This window comes from Palaemon carinicauda, chromosome 16 (assembly GCF_036898095.1).
Source record: "Palaemon carinicauda isolate YSFRI2023 chromosome 16, ASM3689809v2, whole genome shotgun sequence".
Taxonomy (NCBI): Eukaryota; Metazoa; Arthropoda; class Malacostraca; order Decapoda; family Palaemonidae; genus Palaemon; species Palaemon carinicauda.
This window is the reverse complement of record NC_090740.1, coordinates 35,633,423-35,653,422: the sequence shown is the minus strand read 5'-3', so window position 1 is coordinate 35,653,422 and position 20,000 is coordinate 35,633,423. Positions and strand designations below refer to the sequence as shown.

At 34.6% G+C, this 20,000-nt stretch overlaps 1 protein-coding gene across 1 annotated transcript in view; it reads right to left on the bottom strand.

The window, feature by feature from the left end:
* The window catches only part of LOC137655253 (uncharacterized), a 127,272-nt gene that overhangs the window by 59,950 nt on the left and 47,322 nt on the right, over window positions 1–20,000 (bottom strand). Inside the window, exon 3 of the mRNA XM_068389136.1 lies at window positions 7,733–7,807. Within this exon, the coding sequence (XP_068245237.1) occupies window positions 7,733–7,807 (75 nt within the window). The remainder of the gene's footprint in view (window positions 1–7,732; window positions 7,808–20,000) is intronic.

Genomic DNA, 20,000 nt, shown 5'->3' with positions numbered 1-20,000 from the left:
TCTTTTTTTCTTTTTTTTCTTGGGGGGGGGGGGGGGTGCTTAGCGTGTTTAAAATGGAAAGAACCAAATGTGAACATTATGTGAGGCAATGCTTTATATTTTTAAATGGAGTGCATGGTGACGAAAGAAATGAATTTTACAAGAGCAACTTTATTATTTTCAGGATGAGAGAGAGGGAAGAAATCGAGATAAAGGTCGAAATATTTTTAGTTTTTGCTGTTAAAAGTAGATGTGAACATGAGAATATTTTCATATTCGCTTATCTGGTACTGCACTAAAAGATATGAATGAATAAATATACAAGGAAGATAAAGAAAAAAATAGATTAGTAAGAAAAGCATCATAATTCCCAAAAGCCTTCTTTCTTGCAACAAACAAGAAAACCATACCGGAAGACTGTAACTACGGGAAAAAAAAGCGGAAAAACGGAAAAACCTGCATCCGCCAATGGCAGGGGCGTTAGTGGTCCAATATCTGTGAGAAGGTATCGTAAGCTAACGCCGTTTGCAATATTTAGGATAGGCAGCATTTCCCAGCAAAAGGGATGCAAAATGAATCTCTTAGTGCTTTGCACCTGGAGGTATAATATGCAAATGAACAGACGGTATATTTATATACAGTATATACACACAGACCACGATTGGTTGGAAGACTTGCCAGCCAAGTCAAGCGACCAGGAAACAACAAGGTAGGAGTGAACGAGCTTTAAAAGAATACTTCATATTGTTTTGTGGAAGGCAGATGTCACATGAAAAAGAAGGGCGGGATCACTTTATGGCTAAATGGTGATGAATATATGGAACCTAAATATCCAGATATAATACAAAGTAGATGAAATATCCTTGATTTGAATTCATCTTGAAATATTTTTTCTTCATGTAACAAATGTGTGATAGGCAGAAATAAGACAGGTGCCTTTGTGCACTGGTCAAAAATAGGGTATTGAAACCTGCATGAGGGTGGGTCAACGTTATACAGTATACAATAATTTATGAATTCCAGAAAACTGATGGACATTTACCGCAAACCATATAATCCCCATACTTGAATATTATTAAAATCAGTATTTCGTTTCCAAATAAGAGGAAATAAAAACAGCAAAGTTTCGTGAAAGATTCACTTTGATTTGGAGACTGTTGATTGCACTAATAAGATCTTAAATAACAGTGAATTGTTAATCATAAAAATCAGCAAGCAGTTTGAAAAGGAAAATCGAAAAAATAAGTTAACGATTAATAAACCTTTAAAAAATGACATAAAGAGGAAAATATACCAATTATTTGGATCAGGTTCCTTGTGAGTCATTAAGAAATAAAGTATTCACAAAAGTATAACTGGACGTCGACGAACTAAGGAAATTCTAACATAGATATCACTAGATGTATCTTTATTTTCAAATAGGTGAAAATATGTTACCATAAATAAATGGTTGCTTAAAACGCAACAAGGTTATGCTTCAAAACGAAATGCTTAAATCTATTTCTGCAAAACCACTTAACCCCAATCAAATATACGATATATATATATATATATATATATATATATATATATATATATATATATATATATATATATATATATATATATATATATATATATATATACATAAATATATATTTACTTGCTAAGCTACAATCCTAGCTGGAAAAGCAGAATGCTATAAGTCCAAGGGCTCCAACAGTGAAAATAGCCCAGTGAGTGAGTGGAGGAAATAAGGAAATAATTAACCTACAAGAGAAGCAAGCAGCAATTGAAATAACATATTTAAGGAACAGTAACATTTGAATAAATCTTTCAAATATGAATTATAAAAACTTAAAAAAAAAAAAAAAAGAGGAAGAGAAACAAGATAGAATAGTGTGCCCGAGTGTACCCTCAAGCAAGAGAATTTTAATCCAAGGCAGTGGAAGGCCATGGTACAGAGGCTATTATTATTATTATTATTATTATTATTATTATTATTATTATTATTACTTGCCAAGCTAAAACCCTAGTTGGAAAAGCAAGATGCTATAAGCCCAAGGGCTCCAATAGGGAAAAATACCCCAGTGAGGAAAGGAAATAAGGAAATAAATAATGATGAGAACAAATTAACAATAAGTCATTCTAAAAAAAAGTAACATCAAAACAGATATGTCATATATACTGTTAAAAACGTCAAAACAGATATATCATATGTAAACTATAAATAGACTCATGTCAGCTTGGTCAAAATAAAAACATTTGCTGCAACTTTGAACTTTTGAAGTTCTACTGATTCAACTACCCAATTAGGAAGATCATTCCACAACTTAGTCACAGCTGGAATAAAACTTCTAGAATACTGTGTAGTATTGAGCCTCATGATGGAGAAGGCCTGGCTATTAGAATTAAATACTTGCCTAGTATTACGAACAGGATAGAATTGTCGAGGGAGATCTGAATGTAAAGGATGGTCAGAGTTATGAAAAATCTTATGCAACATGCATAATGAACTAATTGAACGACGGTGCCAAAGATTAATATCTAGATCAGGAATAAGAGATTTAATAGACCGTAAGTTTCTGTCCAACAAATTAAGATGAGAATCAGCACCTGAAGACCAGACAGGAGAACATTACTCAAAACAAGGTAGAATGAAAGAATTAAAACACTTCTTCAAAATAGATTGATCACCGAAAATCTTGTAAGACTTTCTCAATAAGCTAATTTTTTGTTTCTTAAGACTACAGAACAATGGTTTGATTTTGGAGTGTCCTTCTCCTAGAAGAGCTGCTTACCATAGCTAAAGAGTCTTTGCTACCTTTACCAAGAGGAAACTAGCCAGTGAATAATTACATTGCAGCAGTTAACCCTTTAAGCGAAGAAGAATTGTTTAGTGTTGTCAGGTGTATGAGGACAGGGAAGAATGTGAAAGAATATGCCAGACTATTATGTATAAGCGTAGGCAAAGAAACAAATATCCGTAACCAGAGAGAGTGATCTAATGTAGTACTGTCTGGCCATTCAAAGGACCCAATAACTCTCTAGGGGTAGTATCCGAACGGGAGACTGGTACCCTGGCCAACCTACTACCTAAATTAGGTTTATGATAGATTGCAATGAGTCGTTGTTGATAGTGTGTATACGTATCTAATACAGTTTCTGCCGTTCCACAGGGGAATGTTCTCGGCCCAGTAATTTTCATATAATATATGCATAATGGGGTTTAGCCTTGAACAAATCTTATTGCATAAGCAGATGACACTCTTATGCATGAATTCCATCCCTTTAATGTACACCGAGCTAATCTGATGCGTGATGCCATTTATGGGGGACCCAGAAAACTTCAAAGAATGATTGTAAGTAGGTGAAGGACACTTTTTCCTCAACACCCACATCTTTGCAATATTAATGTTTCTTTAACTGTATAAAAATTGTAATTCTAAGTGTAGGTCTTGACTGCAAATTTACTTTTTGGAAACAAATCCGGTGTGTTTCTTCTACAAATGTAAAAAAATAGGGGCATATTGAGAAAGCCTCAAGATTTTTTATAATCAATCTACCCTGAAGAGATATTTAAATTCTTTCATAATTCCATGTTTAGCAATTGTTCTCCTACCTGGTCTTCAGCGGCTGACTTTCACTGTAATTTGACGGAAAAAAAATTGTGTATTACAATCCTTATCCTAATTTAGATATTAATCTCTGGCGCCATTGTTCAGTCAGTTCTTTATGTATGTTGCATACAATGTTTTATAATACTGACCTTCATTTTGCAGTCTTCAAAGACTGTACCATTTATTATGTTTCTTTACGAATGCAGTTATTTCTAAGCCATACCTTCATCCTAACACTCAATACTAAACTATTCTAAAAGTTTTATTCCAGCTGTGACCAGATTGTGGGATGATTATCCTAATCTCGTAGCTCTGGTAGATGTATCGATGAATTTCAGAAGTTGAAATGAATTGCAAATGCTTTTCTACTGAGCAGGTTGACATGGTCTCATTTCATTATTTATAGTGATCTTGATAGATTTTATTCCTTATTTATATTTTATTAATCACTTCTCTATATCCTTTTTGCAATGAGCTGTTTTACCTGCTGGAGCCGTTGAGCTTTTGATATTCTTCTTTCTCTATTGGGGCTGTAGCTTTGCTAGTAATGATAATAATGACAATGACCAAATCATAAAATTGTGTAACCCCTTATTCTACATTTTTTTTTTACTTATATAAAATCAATAAACTTAGCCAACAGTTCGTTAAATTTTTCTATACATACTCTTACCTTTTTTATCTTATTCACTTATTAAAAATTGCATCTAAAGCCATATTTTCACACTTTCCTCTGTAACTTATAATTTACATTTGCTTCAACCAGACTCAGAATCTACTCCTTTTCTCATCATTACATCCGAGAGAGGAACAATAAAAAGTTCGGTGAAACGCATAAACAATTAATACCATTATGTAGATCTTATGCATTTTTCATCTCAATGAAATCTACTCCTTTCTGGAACGTTATTTAATGAAATTTCTCTTTATTCGCATTCCACTAGAATTAAATTTAGAAATTCTGAAATTTGAATATATAGCAAAATTATCCAAAATAATAAAAAACTAAAAAGCCCAAGACATTCGTAAACACAATTAGATAAAAATTAAGGGAACACTAAATATAGTAAGAAGCATAAAGCTAATGAAAAGAAGTCTTGGAACAGGGTGCCAACAGATACATGATTTAAAGAATGTAAAGGGAAATATTGTCAACAAAAGCGATAAGGTGATAAAGATGCAAAGTATTTCTATACAATGCCATACAATAGTGATATTATTAATAACTTTGCCAATAGAAATACTGAAACACCTAATTCGACACCAACCGTAACAGTAGGAGAAGAAAAGAAAGCATAAAAAGGCATGAATAGATACAAAGGAACTGGAGAAGAAGGCCTAACAATTTATCCAATAATATATGGAGGAAATTTCAAAGTGGTAAAACTCCCTGTACTTTACAGAAAATGTTTGCAAGAATGCTCTATACCTACGGCTTGGAGAAACAAAAGACATAAAAAATTAACGCCCAATAAGTTTTTTCTCAGTAATATATAGAATATTTGAAAAGATCATATGAAGCCAAATAGAAAAACAGCTGGACTTCAATCAACCAAAGGAGCAGGCAGGCTTTAGAATTAACCAAATAATGGAAAAATCAACAGAGTATGACAAACCACTGTGTATGGCTTTTATACTTTAGGAAAAGTTTTTAATTCTGTCAAATAAATAATGAAAGTCATTCAAAAGCCAGGAATATATGAATCTTATTTCTGAACGCTTGAACTACATAAGGATAGTGAGAAAATTCTGATTTTGAAAGGACCTTTAAATCATTCAAAGCGTACGTAAAACAAGTTTTTAAGAATTTAGATTAGGAAAATGTATGAATAAACATCAATAAGGAATACCTTAGCAATTTCAGATTTGCAGATAACATAGTTCTATACAGTGAATCAGGGAGAAATTGCAAAAGATGAAACAGAAATGTAGGACCGGAAATGAATATGAGTAGAACTAAGATAAAGTTTAATGAAAATGCAGAGACCCAACAAATAAGGATGTTGGACGAATTTCTAGAGATTAGTTAAAGAATATATTTACTTACGGGAAACAGTAAGTGTTTCTAAAGGCCATGAAACAGAAATTAAAAGGAGGATAAGTATGGAATGGAGAGCTTTTGGTAACTAAAATGAGCTTATGAAAAATAAAATGCCACTTCTCTAAAAAGAAGAGTACTTAATCAGATGGTCCTACCAGTGTTAACTTAGGCATCAGACACTTGGAGCATTACTGAAACCTTAAATCATAAGCTAGTTATGACTCAAAAAACTATGGAAAGGCTAATGATGGGAAATACACTAGAAGACAGTAAAAGAACAACGTGAATATGGGAGCAAACTAGAATAGTGGATATTCTAAAAACATTTCATAAAAAGAAATGGACGTAAGCAGGACATATAATGAGACTGTTGGAAGAATAGATGGACAAAGGAATAACAGAATGGATCCCTAAATATTGCAAAAGAAGTAAGAAAAGGAAGAAAAGACAATTGATTGACGAGCTAAGAAAATTTGTGGGTATAAACGTTCATAGAAAGACCATAAAAAGACAAGAGTATCTGAGGCCTTTATCCTTCACTGGACAAGCAATGGTTGATGATATATATATAGTGTATATATATATATATATATATATATATATATATATATATATATATATATATATATATGTGTGTGTGTATAGAAAAGCCTATATCCAATAGTTACAGAAAAGCTATGAAACGAAGCTGGCATCGACAGCTTACTGGTAGAAAATAGCATTTAAGCAAAGATTCAGAGAATATATATATATATATATATATATATATATATATATATATATATATATGTATGTATATATATATATATATATATATATATATATATATATATATATATATCTATATATATATATATAAATATATATATATGTATATATATATATATATATATATACATATATATATATAATCTCCTCTTCCGTCTAATGAAAACAGCCCATATACTGTATATATATATATATATATATATATATATATATATATATATATATATATATATATATATATATATATATATATACATATATATATATATATATATATATATATATATATATATATATATGTATGTATATATAGAATTTATATATATATATATATATATATATATATATATATATATATATATATATATATATATATATAGATGGATGGATGAGTTCCAATTCGTTTGTCAGAATCATTTCGATAATAACTGACTAACTACTAGAAATAGTTCAAAATCAAGATAATAGTTTTTCTAAGCAAAACACCTGTATTTCCTGTTTTCCTATGCAAGAGACACACCAACTTCTTTGGATTCTTTAGACATCTTTGAGTTTTCACCAGGACGCAGATGATTATTTTTTTTTTCAAACAAAGCTAAACACTTTCAAAAAAGTATTTTAGAAAATAAAGTGCCGAGCAGGAGTCAGAATGTTTCCAACCAAAGACAGGAAAATATAACTGTCATTCACAAAAGAAAAAGAATTTTTCTGAGATATATGAACTCCAAATAAAACTAATATGGAACTCTTCCACAATATTCACCATAGGTTTCTAGTCCGCAATCACAAGTTTTTCTTTATATCTTAGGATAACTGACACTGCTCAATCACCACTTGTAATGTACCTGATTTCTCCTTAGCTCAAAATAAAAAAAAGAAACGCTTTTTTATTAACCAAAATTATTTTATTCCTTTTACTTGACTTCAAGGAGAGGTACTTGACCAAAGTAAGATAGTAGACACATTTCAGGATGAGGTCGTAGAACAATTACAATTGTACACGGCAAATGTGTAATTACCTCTAATGGGTGACACTATTCTGATTCCATCTGATTTATCTTATAGTATAGAGAGATGTAGTAATCACCAATGAAATCCTAATGCCAAGAAATTAACTTTGATATCCAAAATAAATAACAAGACAGATCAAAGAAAAAAATATTGTTTCATCTCTTATCAGTGTAATATACATGACAATCCTTTGATTCTAATAATAATAATAATAATAATAATAATAATAATAATAATAATAAGAAGAAGAAAATACTCAAGTAATGAAAAAACATTAAAAAAAAATACGCACACACGTAACCAAACACGACTAAAAAAATTGAGAAATACTAACTAAATGTTCGGGCGATATGACACGGAGCGAATAAGCGAGTATGAAGCAAGTATTGTAGTACCTTGCCCAAGGCACCTTACACGAGGCAACCCGCACACGGGAATTGCGTGTTGTCACGACAGCAAACGACTAGCAACTAAACAATGTGGCTTTGCCGCAACGTTCAGGCTTGAATGAGATCTCGACTACCAAGTTAAATTACCAGGGAGTCCCTTTTATTCGTTCTTATTTTTCTCTCCAGCTCTGTGACTTTCACTTCCAAACTCAAGCGTTGGCCTCATGCCCTAGTGAGGCATCCTCTCTCTCTCTCTCTCTCTCTCTCTCTCTCTCTCTCTCTCTCTCTCTCTCTCTCTCTCTCTCTCTCTCTCTTATTTTAGAACTCACATATACTTGTATTTTTTTCAACCATCAACTGCTTTTACATTAACGATCAAATTTACCGTTTTACGATCTCCACTTGTTTAGGTCCCTCTATTTTAGCTCGTTAACTTTCTTCGATTTCTATTTTTTATACTATTATATTTTCCTTATTCCGAATTATCTGTATTCAAAATATCATTCTCTCTCTCTCTCTCTCTCTCTCTCTCTCTCTCTCTCTCCAACCGGCATTTTCCTTAAACTCGGATCTTTCTTTACATCTCTGTATGTATCTTTCTGGCAAAAATTCTTATTTCTCGGCACTTTAGTGAATGCACCACTACTAAAATATTTATTCAGTATATTTCTCTACTTTTCCTTCCAATACTCATTGCCTTCCCTTCTTCATTTTCCGTCCTCATTTTCTTTTCATTCTCATCACTATCAACGAGCTTCCTTTTCTTTTTCCATATATTATTACTTCTGTTACGTACACAATTCCTATAATGAATCTTTACTACCATATCTTTTCTCTTTTTAGCCCAAATATCAGTATTCTGTATCCTTTACTTCATTTCTTGGGCTTGGTATCTATATCCAGAGAGAGAGAGAGAGAGAGAGAGAGAGAGAGAGAGAGAGTTGGGGTCTCCCCCCCTCTCTCTCTCTCTCTCTCTCTCTCTCTCTCTCTCTCATTATGTGCATGGAGAAACAAAAAGAGTGAGATAGAGTTGGGGTACTCTCTCTCTCTCTCTCTCTCTCTCTCTCTCTCTCTCTCTCTCATGTGCATAATGAATAAAGGCAATTATTCATTTTGGGCTTCCCAACTTGGCTCTATGATTTCCCCGCATGGCCTCTCTCTCGCATCTATTCTTCCTCTGCAGCCATGAGACGAAAATCCCACTTTTATTATTTCTTGTCTACTATTTATTGTAGCTTATTAATTTCAGTGTCGGCCGCCTTTGTGCCCAAACATTATTCTTCTTGCTTGCATGTGTGTTGACAATTGCTCTGTCCTGGCGGTGACGTCATTTCCAGTTTTTGCATTCCTTTGTGCCCTTATTTCCTGTCATCAGATTTCTTGCATTGCTTTCATTAAGTTAAGCGTGAAGTTGTTTGTTTGTTCAGTATTTTTATTAGTTGCTAAGGAATAATGCTTTCGTATCTAGAATATATAGTTGAAGAAAATTCTGACCATATATCAATTAATCTTATATTAATAAAAGTTAAAGACGCTTGGATTTATCGTTAATAATGATGCCGAGTAACTGTACATATAACAGCTCATCGTACAAATTAGAAAAAAAAATCTTTATATAAGTGTATGAGAGGAAAACAAAAATCTTCTTACTAAAGCAGAGCCATTATAATTTAATAACCAATCTTTTAACTTCTTTTCTAAGATTGGTCGTATTCATACCATCATTTGGATACACATACTCGTGTATGGACACGTACATCTAGGCCATCTTATCAAATTCCTTGATGATGAGGCTTAAACCATGACAATCATTATAAACCTGGAAATAGAGCAACATACAATTCCCTTCTGAATTGCATAGATGTTAATACTTGACAAATCCAACCTTTCAGAGAGTGAGGTTACTGATCTAAACATGTCTCGGTAAAAGCTACTGATACATACAACTTTCACTGTCATTTTCTTAAAGTGAATGATGGATCGTAAATGATCCCCAACTGTAGAAAAACGCACTTGGCAATTCTTATATTCAACCTGAGGGTTTATCAGTAGCACGTTGAATCTCTCAATATATATGCACGGTACAATTCACCTGTCTCACACGCATTCCTGCACAACTAAATATTAAGACCATTTATTCTCTATACCTGTTTATCTCCATATATCCTACGCTTCCTGTTGACTCTGAAATGTATATATTTCTCACTTGCCAATAGCTCTCCAATCCTTCCCTAAAAATAAACCATCTCAAACACCTACTATGATATCTCTTTTTTGTTTCTACACATTTATCGCCTTTCTGATTATGTATATATTATGTATAGTCAAACATTACAAATTTACAAAAAAAAAAAAAAAAAAAAATAATTCTCATTAAACATTCCCATACCTAATAAGAGTTTGCGGAAGTGGAACTATATGAAGCTCATTGTTCTCAGCAAGAGCACAGTTGCTGATGAGGAACAATACTGCCCCAAAGGGATCCAGGAACTAGACTTCAAGCGTATTTTACAGGTATGGATATTCGGAAGAGGATTGAAAAGCCTCTCGTTTTAAGCTGATATGGGGATCTGGTCACGACCTTGAGGATCCGACTTCGAACTCATAACAGAAGTGAGACCGTGCACTTTGTTTGAAAGCAAAGCGGAACTATGACAGAGCAGCAGCATCAGCAGGGAAATCCAGCAAACGACCGGGAAAAGAGCCACTCTAAGAAGACGCACGGAATCGAAAACCATTACTTGACATTCGAATGAAGAAGGAAAGGCCTTAAAGTGTGAACTGCGTTGTCCATCTGATAAAGGCCCTGAAGGAGTGACTTCTCAGTCTGGAGTCGGTTTGGGGGATCTTGTCTTTTGGAACCTCCGTGGAAAGTTGTTTCCGTTTTCAAAATCATCTATCAAATATGTATTCATTTATTCATATACATACACACACACACACACACACACCACACACACATATATTATTATATATATATATATATATATATACATACACACACATATATATATATATATATATATATACACTCACACACATATATATATATATATATATGTATATATATATATATATATATATTTATATATATATATATATATATATATATATAATATATATATGTTATAAGAAATAGAAAAAAACATAATGATTAATGGAAATAGAATAATTGGATAGAATGCTCACATGAAGAGCACTCATCCCCAATTATGCTTATTTTTGCTTATACTGTTTTTTCTTGAAATCCCTATTACGAAATTGTCATAATAATGCAAAAAAATATATGATACTAAAGAAAAAAAAATAGAGAAAATGGAGGAAAATAACGTTCCAGTCGTCAAAACAAACTTGTTTTAAACAGTAAACTATAAATACGAACCATTCTCAACTTGACCTATTTGTACTGACCACATCCATCAGAAGCATTAGCCGACGAGTGACCCAAGTCGAAGTAATCCCTCAATGACACAATGTGTTGCAAAGCTAGGAGCAACACACGAAGCAAAACACGCGTACACAAACACACTAAAGTCGAACGGAGTGTTGCTGAGGCTAAATGCGGATTGCCCTGCTCCCACTGGCATTTCGCATCGTAAATGCTCCCATGCCACCTGCAGGAATGCATTCATACACACCTGCTTGCCGTCTGCGTTCCACTTACATAATGTCTTTGCTATGTGGAGGGTAGAAGAAAAATAACATAGACAGAAGAGAAGGGAGAAGGAGAATGTTTTAAAGAATTTGTAAATGATAGGCATGATTGGAAAAACGGGGGCATGAAGAAGGTACAGAGAAGATATGAATAAGAATAAAATAGTTAAACTTGAAATGGGTGGCATATGGAGGAAGAGAAACGACCGGCAGTATAAATGAAGATGCAAACAGTGTGAAAATAAACACGAAAGAAACGCAAAAAAAGATGTGAATAGGGAGAAGCAGAGGAAAAGATAGGAATTTGAAAAAGGAGAAAGGTAAACATAGGAAAAATGACAAATATAAAGGAACCTAGAGAGACAAAAAGAAATGAATGGAAAGGAAAATAATATAAATAAAACAAAACGAGGAGGAAGAAATAAAAGAGAAAGAAATAAAACCAGTAAAAAAACGGAGAGTATAGAAAACATGATCGGAAGTAAAAGAAAGAGATAAAAAGCAAGAATCAAAGCGAACTACCATGGAATGGAAGATAATGATAATAAGATTATTCATTATCAGGAGACACCACAGATATTTCAATTATTATTCCCAGATAGGAAAATACTTAATGATAAAAGGGTGAATCATGATGATAGCTAAAAGAACACTCTGAGAATGCAGACCTCCGCAACGGGAGCTTTTTTCTCGACCTTTTGCTCGACCTTGACCTTGATCTTTGACTTAGTTCTTTCAAAATTGAATCAATCCCACGTCTTAATATAATAATTTATCCCTGAAAATTTCTCTACTCTATGAGTAAAATTATGGCCAGGCAGTTGTTCACAAACAAACAGAATAAACCCGGACAAACAGGGGCGGAGGTAATAAAAAGGAGAACATCAACAGTAAACACACACGAATGACTCCCTGCATCTGATGAGGACAGTTTGCAGTTTATTGTACTAGATATTCTGAAAGGTGGACGTGTTTATAAGATATTAGGATTCGAGATAAGATATGCAAGCAAGTTATTATCTAATAAGTTAGTAATCAAATAGTTTGTTCAGTATTGCAGAAATTAGTAACCAACAAAGGAAATTTGTTGTAGTCAAAATCACCAGAGAACCTGGAGCATTGTCTAGTTGTCGAATATGGTACTTTATCTTTCAATCACCTATGATATACAGTAGAATAAAATTAAAACAAGCCCGCAGAACACAAACACACACATATAAGTATAATCTTGGTGATTGAATTTGGAATTGGATATGAGTGTTCCTTTCGGTCACTGACATTTCTAATTATCAACGAATATTAACTGGAGATATAATATCGTAACGCTTACGCCGTTTAGTATTATTTCCAAAAGTCAATATGTTCCAGATAGCTGTCTGAAACCTGACAAATTCAGAAACACTTACATCTAAACTAGTTTTATGATAATTAGCTATTTCTTAATTGGTCCTTATATTTTATTAGGACCGCATTCATTTTCAAAACTTGAATACGATTTTTAAAAAACAACAACGGTGATTTACGGCAGTAATGTATTAACTAATAGATTACTCTCGACTGAAGACTTATAATTTTGCTTAGGATATATTATGAGCACTGGCTATCATGATTATCACAACAGACCTCTCATATTAATAACAACGTTATTAAATGAAGACTTATCATGAAAAAGACATTGATCGTAGGCGGCTTGTTAAATGGATGGTAGTGTTAGTAAATCACAACATCGACAAGGCCTTACGTTGAAGTTCTTATGAAATGTTCCATTATGAAACAACTTCAATCAAAATTACATCTCTTCCCGTCACAATAAAGATTCATCGTGATTAGTGAATTATAACTAAAAGACATATTTGGTCCTTCTGTCGTTGTAATAGTTGACATAAATACAAAGCCAGAGATGTTAAACAAACATCTTAGCAATGTGAGGTCACAATGGAAGATACTAATGAGTCTGTGGTTTGAGTCCCTCTCAAACTCGTTAGTTCCTTCGGTCACTGCAACCTCACCATCCTTGTACGTTAAGGATGGGGAGTTTAAGGGAGCTCATAGGTCTATCCGCTGAGTTATCAGCAGCCATTGCCTGCCCCTCCTTGGTCCTAGCTTGGGTGGAGAGTGGGCTTGAGCACTCATCATATGCATATATGGTCATCCTCTAGGGTATTGTTCTGTTTGATAGGGCAATGTCCCTGTCCCTTGCCTCTGCCATTCATGAGTGGCTTTTAAACTTTTAAACATATGCGCGCACGTTCACACATTCGTGCGCGCACTCCCAATATAAGATGACGAATGCAAAAGAGAACCAACACTTACCTTGGAGTATGTCAGTACGTCGAGATAGCAACCCCGACGATTATGGTCAACCTATTCCTGCCCTTCACGGTATCATAAGGTGTTGAGGAAGGTAGAGACCGCTTTCGAGTATGACCTTGGGAACCCGCAGAAGGCGAAGTTGGCGGTGGAGGGTTATCGTAAATCCCTAGAATTGTGTCTATCCCTTTTACACCCTACACGGACAAACTCCCTCATGTACACTGACTCCCCTCCCAATATGGCTTGGCATTTTATACAACTTTTATCTCCCTTGGTCTCTCTCGCTCGCCCTCTCTCTCTCTTATACTCTCTGTCTCTCTTACTATTCCCTTTATTATTGTTTTTTGTTTGAAATGACTTAGGTCGAACGACCTTTGCTGTTTCTGTACATACATGGCCTCTATCTCTATATGACGTCTATTTATATTTCATACATCCACACATTTTTCATTATAGATGTTTTGTTACTTCAATGTTTACAATATCAAACCTCTATTGAATGTATCTAATTCTCCCAACTCTCTCTCTCTCTCTCTCTCTCTCTCTCTCTCTCTCTCTCTCTCTCTCTCTCTCTCTCTCTCTCTCTCTCTCTCTCTCTCTCAAATTCTTATTTCAAAACCACTGATAAACTCCAACAAAATCCTTTTTCTAAAGCAAAACATCACTGATGTGATAACGAGGTCACATTTCCTCATTGTGATTATTACGAATTCTTTGTTGTAGAAATTTGCGTTGATAAAAATATCATTGACGAATGGGTTCGCACCATCCGGATGAAATACTAAAGAATTCCCATCGCCACATTTGTTTACATTCGATACGGAGAGAAAGGATAAGTAGAGAAAGAAATAGAGAAAGAGCGCAAGAGAAAGAGGAACGCAGCCTCCAACGACAACAAACATACTCTGGATCGAAACAGAATAATGCCTTCGATGGCCTACAGTTCCCCCTCACCTCTCCTGATTCCCCTCTTACTCCAACATCTCATTAATATTTACAGAAGACAAACGGCCTCAGATGACAGTGACGAGCATTTCTGATGGATAGAAGGCCTCAGGGACCCTCAAGGATAGAGGGGTGGGGAGGCCAATGGACTCTCGTGGATAGAACGGCAGGGGAGGCCTATGTCGTGACCATAGACGGTCCGTGGGGTTGGGGTTAGGATATTGGGGTTGCAAAAGTGTGTGGGTAGGGCTCTCTTCATAGGGGGGTACCCCGCATCTAAGGGGACACATAGGGGTGGGAAGGAAGCTGGGGCGGGGGTTCGTGGATTTCCTAGCAAGAGAGTAGCAGAGTGATATTACGTTATCTTCTTGACACCACAGGCCATTTAAGGGTGAGAATTGTGGGAAGAAAAGGGAGAGACGAGAGAGGGAGGGAATAAGGAGTGGAGGGAGAGATAGAACAAGGAAGGGGTGGCGGAAGTTGGTGACATATGGGAATATAATAGGGAAAGGGGAGATTAATGGCTCAGCCTGCTACTCTTGCGATACAATAGACTGATTTTCTATTCTCAGGTTGAACGATTGAGTGGCGGAGATATTTGCTGAAATCATCGAAACTAAAGAATAAGCAGGAGACTTCTCTGATCGCCTTTTGATTAGCCTAAATCAACTCTCGTCAATAGATTAATGAATGCTGATCTGATATGGGAAGGGAGACTAATACTGTACGATCATACCCTTTAATAACTTTGTTAAGCAGTTACTCGAGCAATGTTATCCACTAAGACACTGGTTTATTAAATCACTATAAATAAACATAGATGATGTGAGGCTAATTGTATTATATCTTATTTTAAACATAATATTTGAACTATATGATCACGAGAATTGTATAGGCATATACACACTTATACACACTTACAGACATGCATAAGCAAGGCCGAATACACACACACACACACACACACACACACACACACACGCACACATACAAACACACACGCATATATATATATATATATATATATATATATATATATATATATATATATATATATATATATATATATATATATATATATATATTAGTGTATGTGTTAGAATAAGTATATATGTTCCTTGCAAACATATAAAGTATATGAATATAGCATATTGCTTTTGCAGAGGAAAAGAAGTTCAATGTTTGAAATTTGGCAAATTTCTTAAACTTACAGATAGAATATCTTGAAGCATCACAGTGGAGTATTAGTTACTGAGAGAGAGAGAGAGAGAGAGAGAGAGAGAGAGAGAGAGAGAGAGAGAGAGAGAGAGAGAGAGAGAGAGAGAGCACAAAAAGATGCACTTGAATGTTAATTTGTTCTTAGTGAAATTTCTCTGTTTCATAAAATATGAGTTTCTAATTGGTCTTATCACTCCATATTTCTTATTTTGATTTTTGGGGGTTGGAGGCGGAATACTGCTGTACCCAAGAACCTCAAGCTTGTAGGGACACCTGTCACTCGGCCTCGGTCCTGAACCTTATTGATTTTCGGCTTAACCCTGTCCTCAACACCCCCCAATAAATCGTGACCCACAAAGTGTCAGTTTAACACAGTAACCCAAGAAATTCATTGCACAGAAACTTAAAATATTATATGGAAGACTTTATTCCTTCAGGACAAAGCTTTTTTTCTTTTCTTTTTTGTACTATTTGTAGAATGTTTGTTAGAGTTTGATATTTATAGAATAAGAGCACATCTGTAAAAGTTGTAGGGGACTTCTCTAGAAAAACCTCCTTACTGGAAAATGATTCATCGGAGCAATTCGAGAACTAATGTACCCAAGAGATTAAATGTTAGTAAAATTTATAAGGAAAAAATACTCAAACCTTTCATGCCTTCTTTCAGTACTCTATCCTAGATTTTCACAATATGGTTATTGTGAGAACTCAATTCACAAAGGACCTTTTACTGTTAATCGAACACAGTAACTTCATGCTTTATACTCCCTGTAAATTCTAAATTTTCGAGTTGAGACGACATAAGAAAAGCTTCACTATTAGAAAAACTAGGAGGTTCTGCTTCTGATGATATATTTTCGTCTTTAGCATTTTTACTCTATCATTCCAAATGTTACATATATAAAAGTCAATTCTTAACCGCTCATTCAGAGATGTCACAATCATTTGGGTATACAGAGAGGAAGCCTTTAGTGTTAAAAAACAAATCTATAACAAATCCCATTCAATATCATGGAAAAAATACAAACGTATGAAGATAAGATTAACGTTACAGAAAATAATCTGAAAAATGGGAATTAGAAACTATGGTTAGGTGGTTTAACAAACAATCAGAGAAAAACTAAAAATGTAACGAGCTAAAACATTGCACATCAAAAAGATATTGGAAAGTTACAACGCAAAAGTAAGATCAAATATATTACATAGTTGTAGGTACCAGTTGCATTCCCGGGCTTCAATAATTACTTTAGTTAAGATGCAAGTAACTTCAACGATATAGGAATAGCAGCAGTAGTTAATGTAAGGCTGTGTAATAAAACTGTTCGTCTTCCAAGGCTAGGATAGTTGTCATCATCATCATCTCCTACGCCTATTGATGCAAGGGACTCAAGAGGTTATATTGGTATAAGCGGATGAGTAACCTGGTGGAGTAATGAGAGCTTTGGGTGTGGAGGAAATGCCCCCCTAAATCTCGATGAAGTCACTGGCAGTAGGGTGACGGATTGGGTTTAAGGCGATAGACAAACTGTCTCTTCGTCTTTTTATTCCTGATGCCTGGCGGTTGATCTTACTAGTACTTATTAGTATGGACCGGCAGGGGTCACTTGCCTTAATTAGATAAGCACTGCGAATCACAAGGGCCTGGCTATCATTGGCATATTTAGCCAATGGATCCTCTTTTAGGGTAGTTATACGAAAGATATATTCCATACATGAGATAAATGTAATAACCCGAAAAGACGGCAATTTTTTGTTCAAAACACAAGCAAAAATAGATTTCCATAGCTTTAAACCTTGATACTTATCGAATAATGTGGGAAAATATACGCGAAAGTTAATTTGGTCAGTAACCAAATAAAAGATATAAAAGATAATTGGTGGTAAATATGATAACTAACACAGCGTGAGAATTTTTTTTTTTTTTTTTTTTTTTGTCATCCCTAGAAGATTTCAAGGATTCCAGGAAAATCTGAACTGATAAGTACTTAAAGATAGCAATTTGTTCTCAATCCTGTGTCAGTAGAGATACGTGCTCCCTCTGTTCTGGCTAGTCATATCTTCCATTTACCATTATCATTTTGACACATAAAACTGTTAAAAAAAGCATCAACAATCAACCCAATTTCTGCACTCTTGCTTTACTAGCCTTGTCTACGCAGAATGTGAAATTATTACATGGTGGGACTGCCATCATAGTGTTTAGCGACTTCCATCTCATCAACAGTCTATCCCATTATCTCACTTGATTAATTTAAACAGCTCATTAGCATAAATGATATATATCATATGTAATGAGAGTTTAGCGTGTGAGCCTATTCTCATTTTCTCCCACTATATATGTGCTTAACAATCATAGAAATGCTAGATATATGCATGAGAGAGAGAGAGAGAGAGAGAGAGAGAGAGAGAGAGAGAGAGAGAGAGAGAGAGAGAGAGAGAGAGAGAGAGAGAGAGAGTTATCTTAAGAATGAAATAGAATCCGAAGGGATATAATAATAGTATAGGTCTCCAACGAAGAGACCAGTGCTCTGTCACGAGAAAATGACCTACGAAGGAAACCTGAGCGTCCTTCCTAGAAGGTCAAGAAAGGCGGTTTCATAATCCTCCCGCTCCTCCGTGAGAGAAGGGACAACTTAAGGATTAATCGTCTTGAAAAGGACAAAGTGCGCAGCAGTCCCACCGCCTCACTGCCAACAACGGCGACGATTTCGAAATTGGGCCTTATGATCGGGCAGACGAAAGAATTACCCAAACAGGATGTTTCTTAACAACTGGACACGTCAGAGCACCAGATCTCTCTCTCTCTCTCTCTCTCTCTCTCTCTCTCTCTCTCTCTCTCTCTCTCTCTCTCTCTCTCTCTCTCTCCCTTACTAAACATATTTTCTCGTTTTCGTCATTGCTGACTGTTTGTTATCAATGTAAATATGACGTCACGTTCAACTTTGCTTAATGTATCCCACGATCAGCAAACGACCAAATTACCTTCGTCGAAAGGCCATCCTACCCTACTAATCTTTTCCTCAAATTAATAAAGTTTCATCATGTCTAACGAACCAATTTGTCAGTAAGTTATCCAAAGAAATGAGTACCCAAACCTAATATTAGTATTTTTTTTCCACTAGTTTGTAGTCTTTTCCCTATTTTCTAAAGGGTAAATTGTGCACCTTGCGTTGATGGTAATATAAAATGGATAATTCATACACAGTACAAAATAGAATTTGAAATTATATGGAAAAGTATGGACAAAGATAGGAATGCCAAAAGGAAGAACGGAAAATAGTGTAGCTTAGTAAATATGTGAATAGAGATTGGAAATAAAGAGAAAAAATCTAAGTAAAGAACTTCTATACAGGAAAAGCTTCTGGAACGCCATTTAACGGAACCGGAATCATGCAGGTTCTATGACAACTTTTAGTTCTAACCCAGATTGGAAGTGTTCTCTTTACTTTAGTTCCCTATGCTTACACTGTCAATATCGAATAAAGTAAAAGAATATATACATTGATCCAAATTAATTCATATAGTAACAGGAGTAAAAAAATGATTTTAGATAATGTATTATTTCCTGATTAATAATAGATACCTCATTTATGACCGCAGTCGTTACCAATACAAGGATATTTCTAAGAATCCGTCTGACAGACGACTGAATTAATACGGACGAGCAATAGGCAGTAACAGCATCATCAAATCTAAGAACTGACAAACTGTTTGAAAGCATCACTGTCTCAATAAACACAATCTTGCCAAAGAATTTGCCCTTGAGACCCCTTTTGTATCATTATCCTTGGTGCAAATTTTCGCACACTGTTGCTTTCATATCTTCTTTTTGCAAAATGTTCTCACGCCTGCTCTTTCTTTTTCCTTTTATCTTAAGTAAGTTGTATTTGGTATTGACTCCTTCAAATGCCTTGCAGTTCGATACTTTAAATTGTCGTATCATATTGACATACTTTCGTATTTGAAAATAATTAAAATTATACTTCTCCTTGCCATATATAGATCATATTTCCATCTTTAGATCCTTTATTTCTATAAGCAATTTATACTCATGACTCGTTCCCAATGTTTTTTCCATAAATA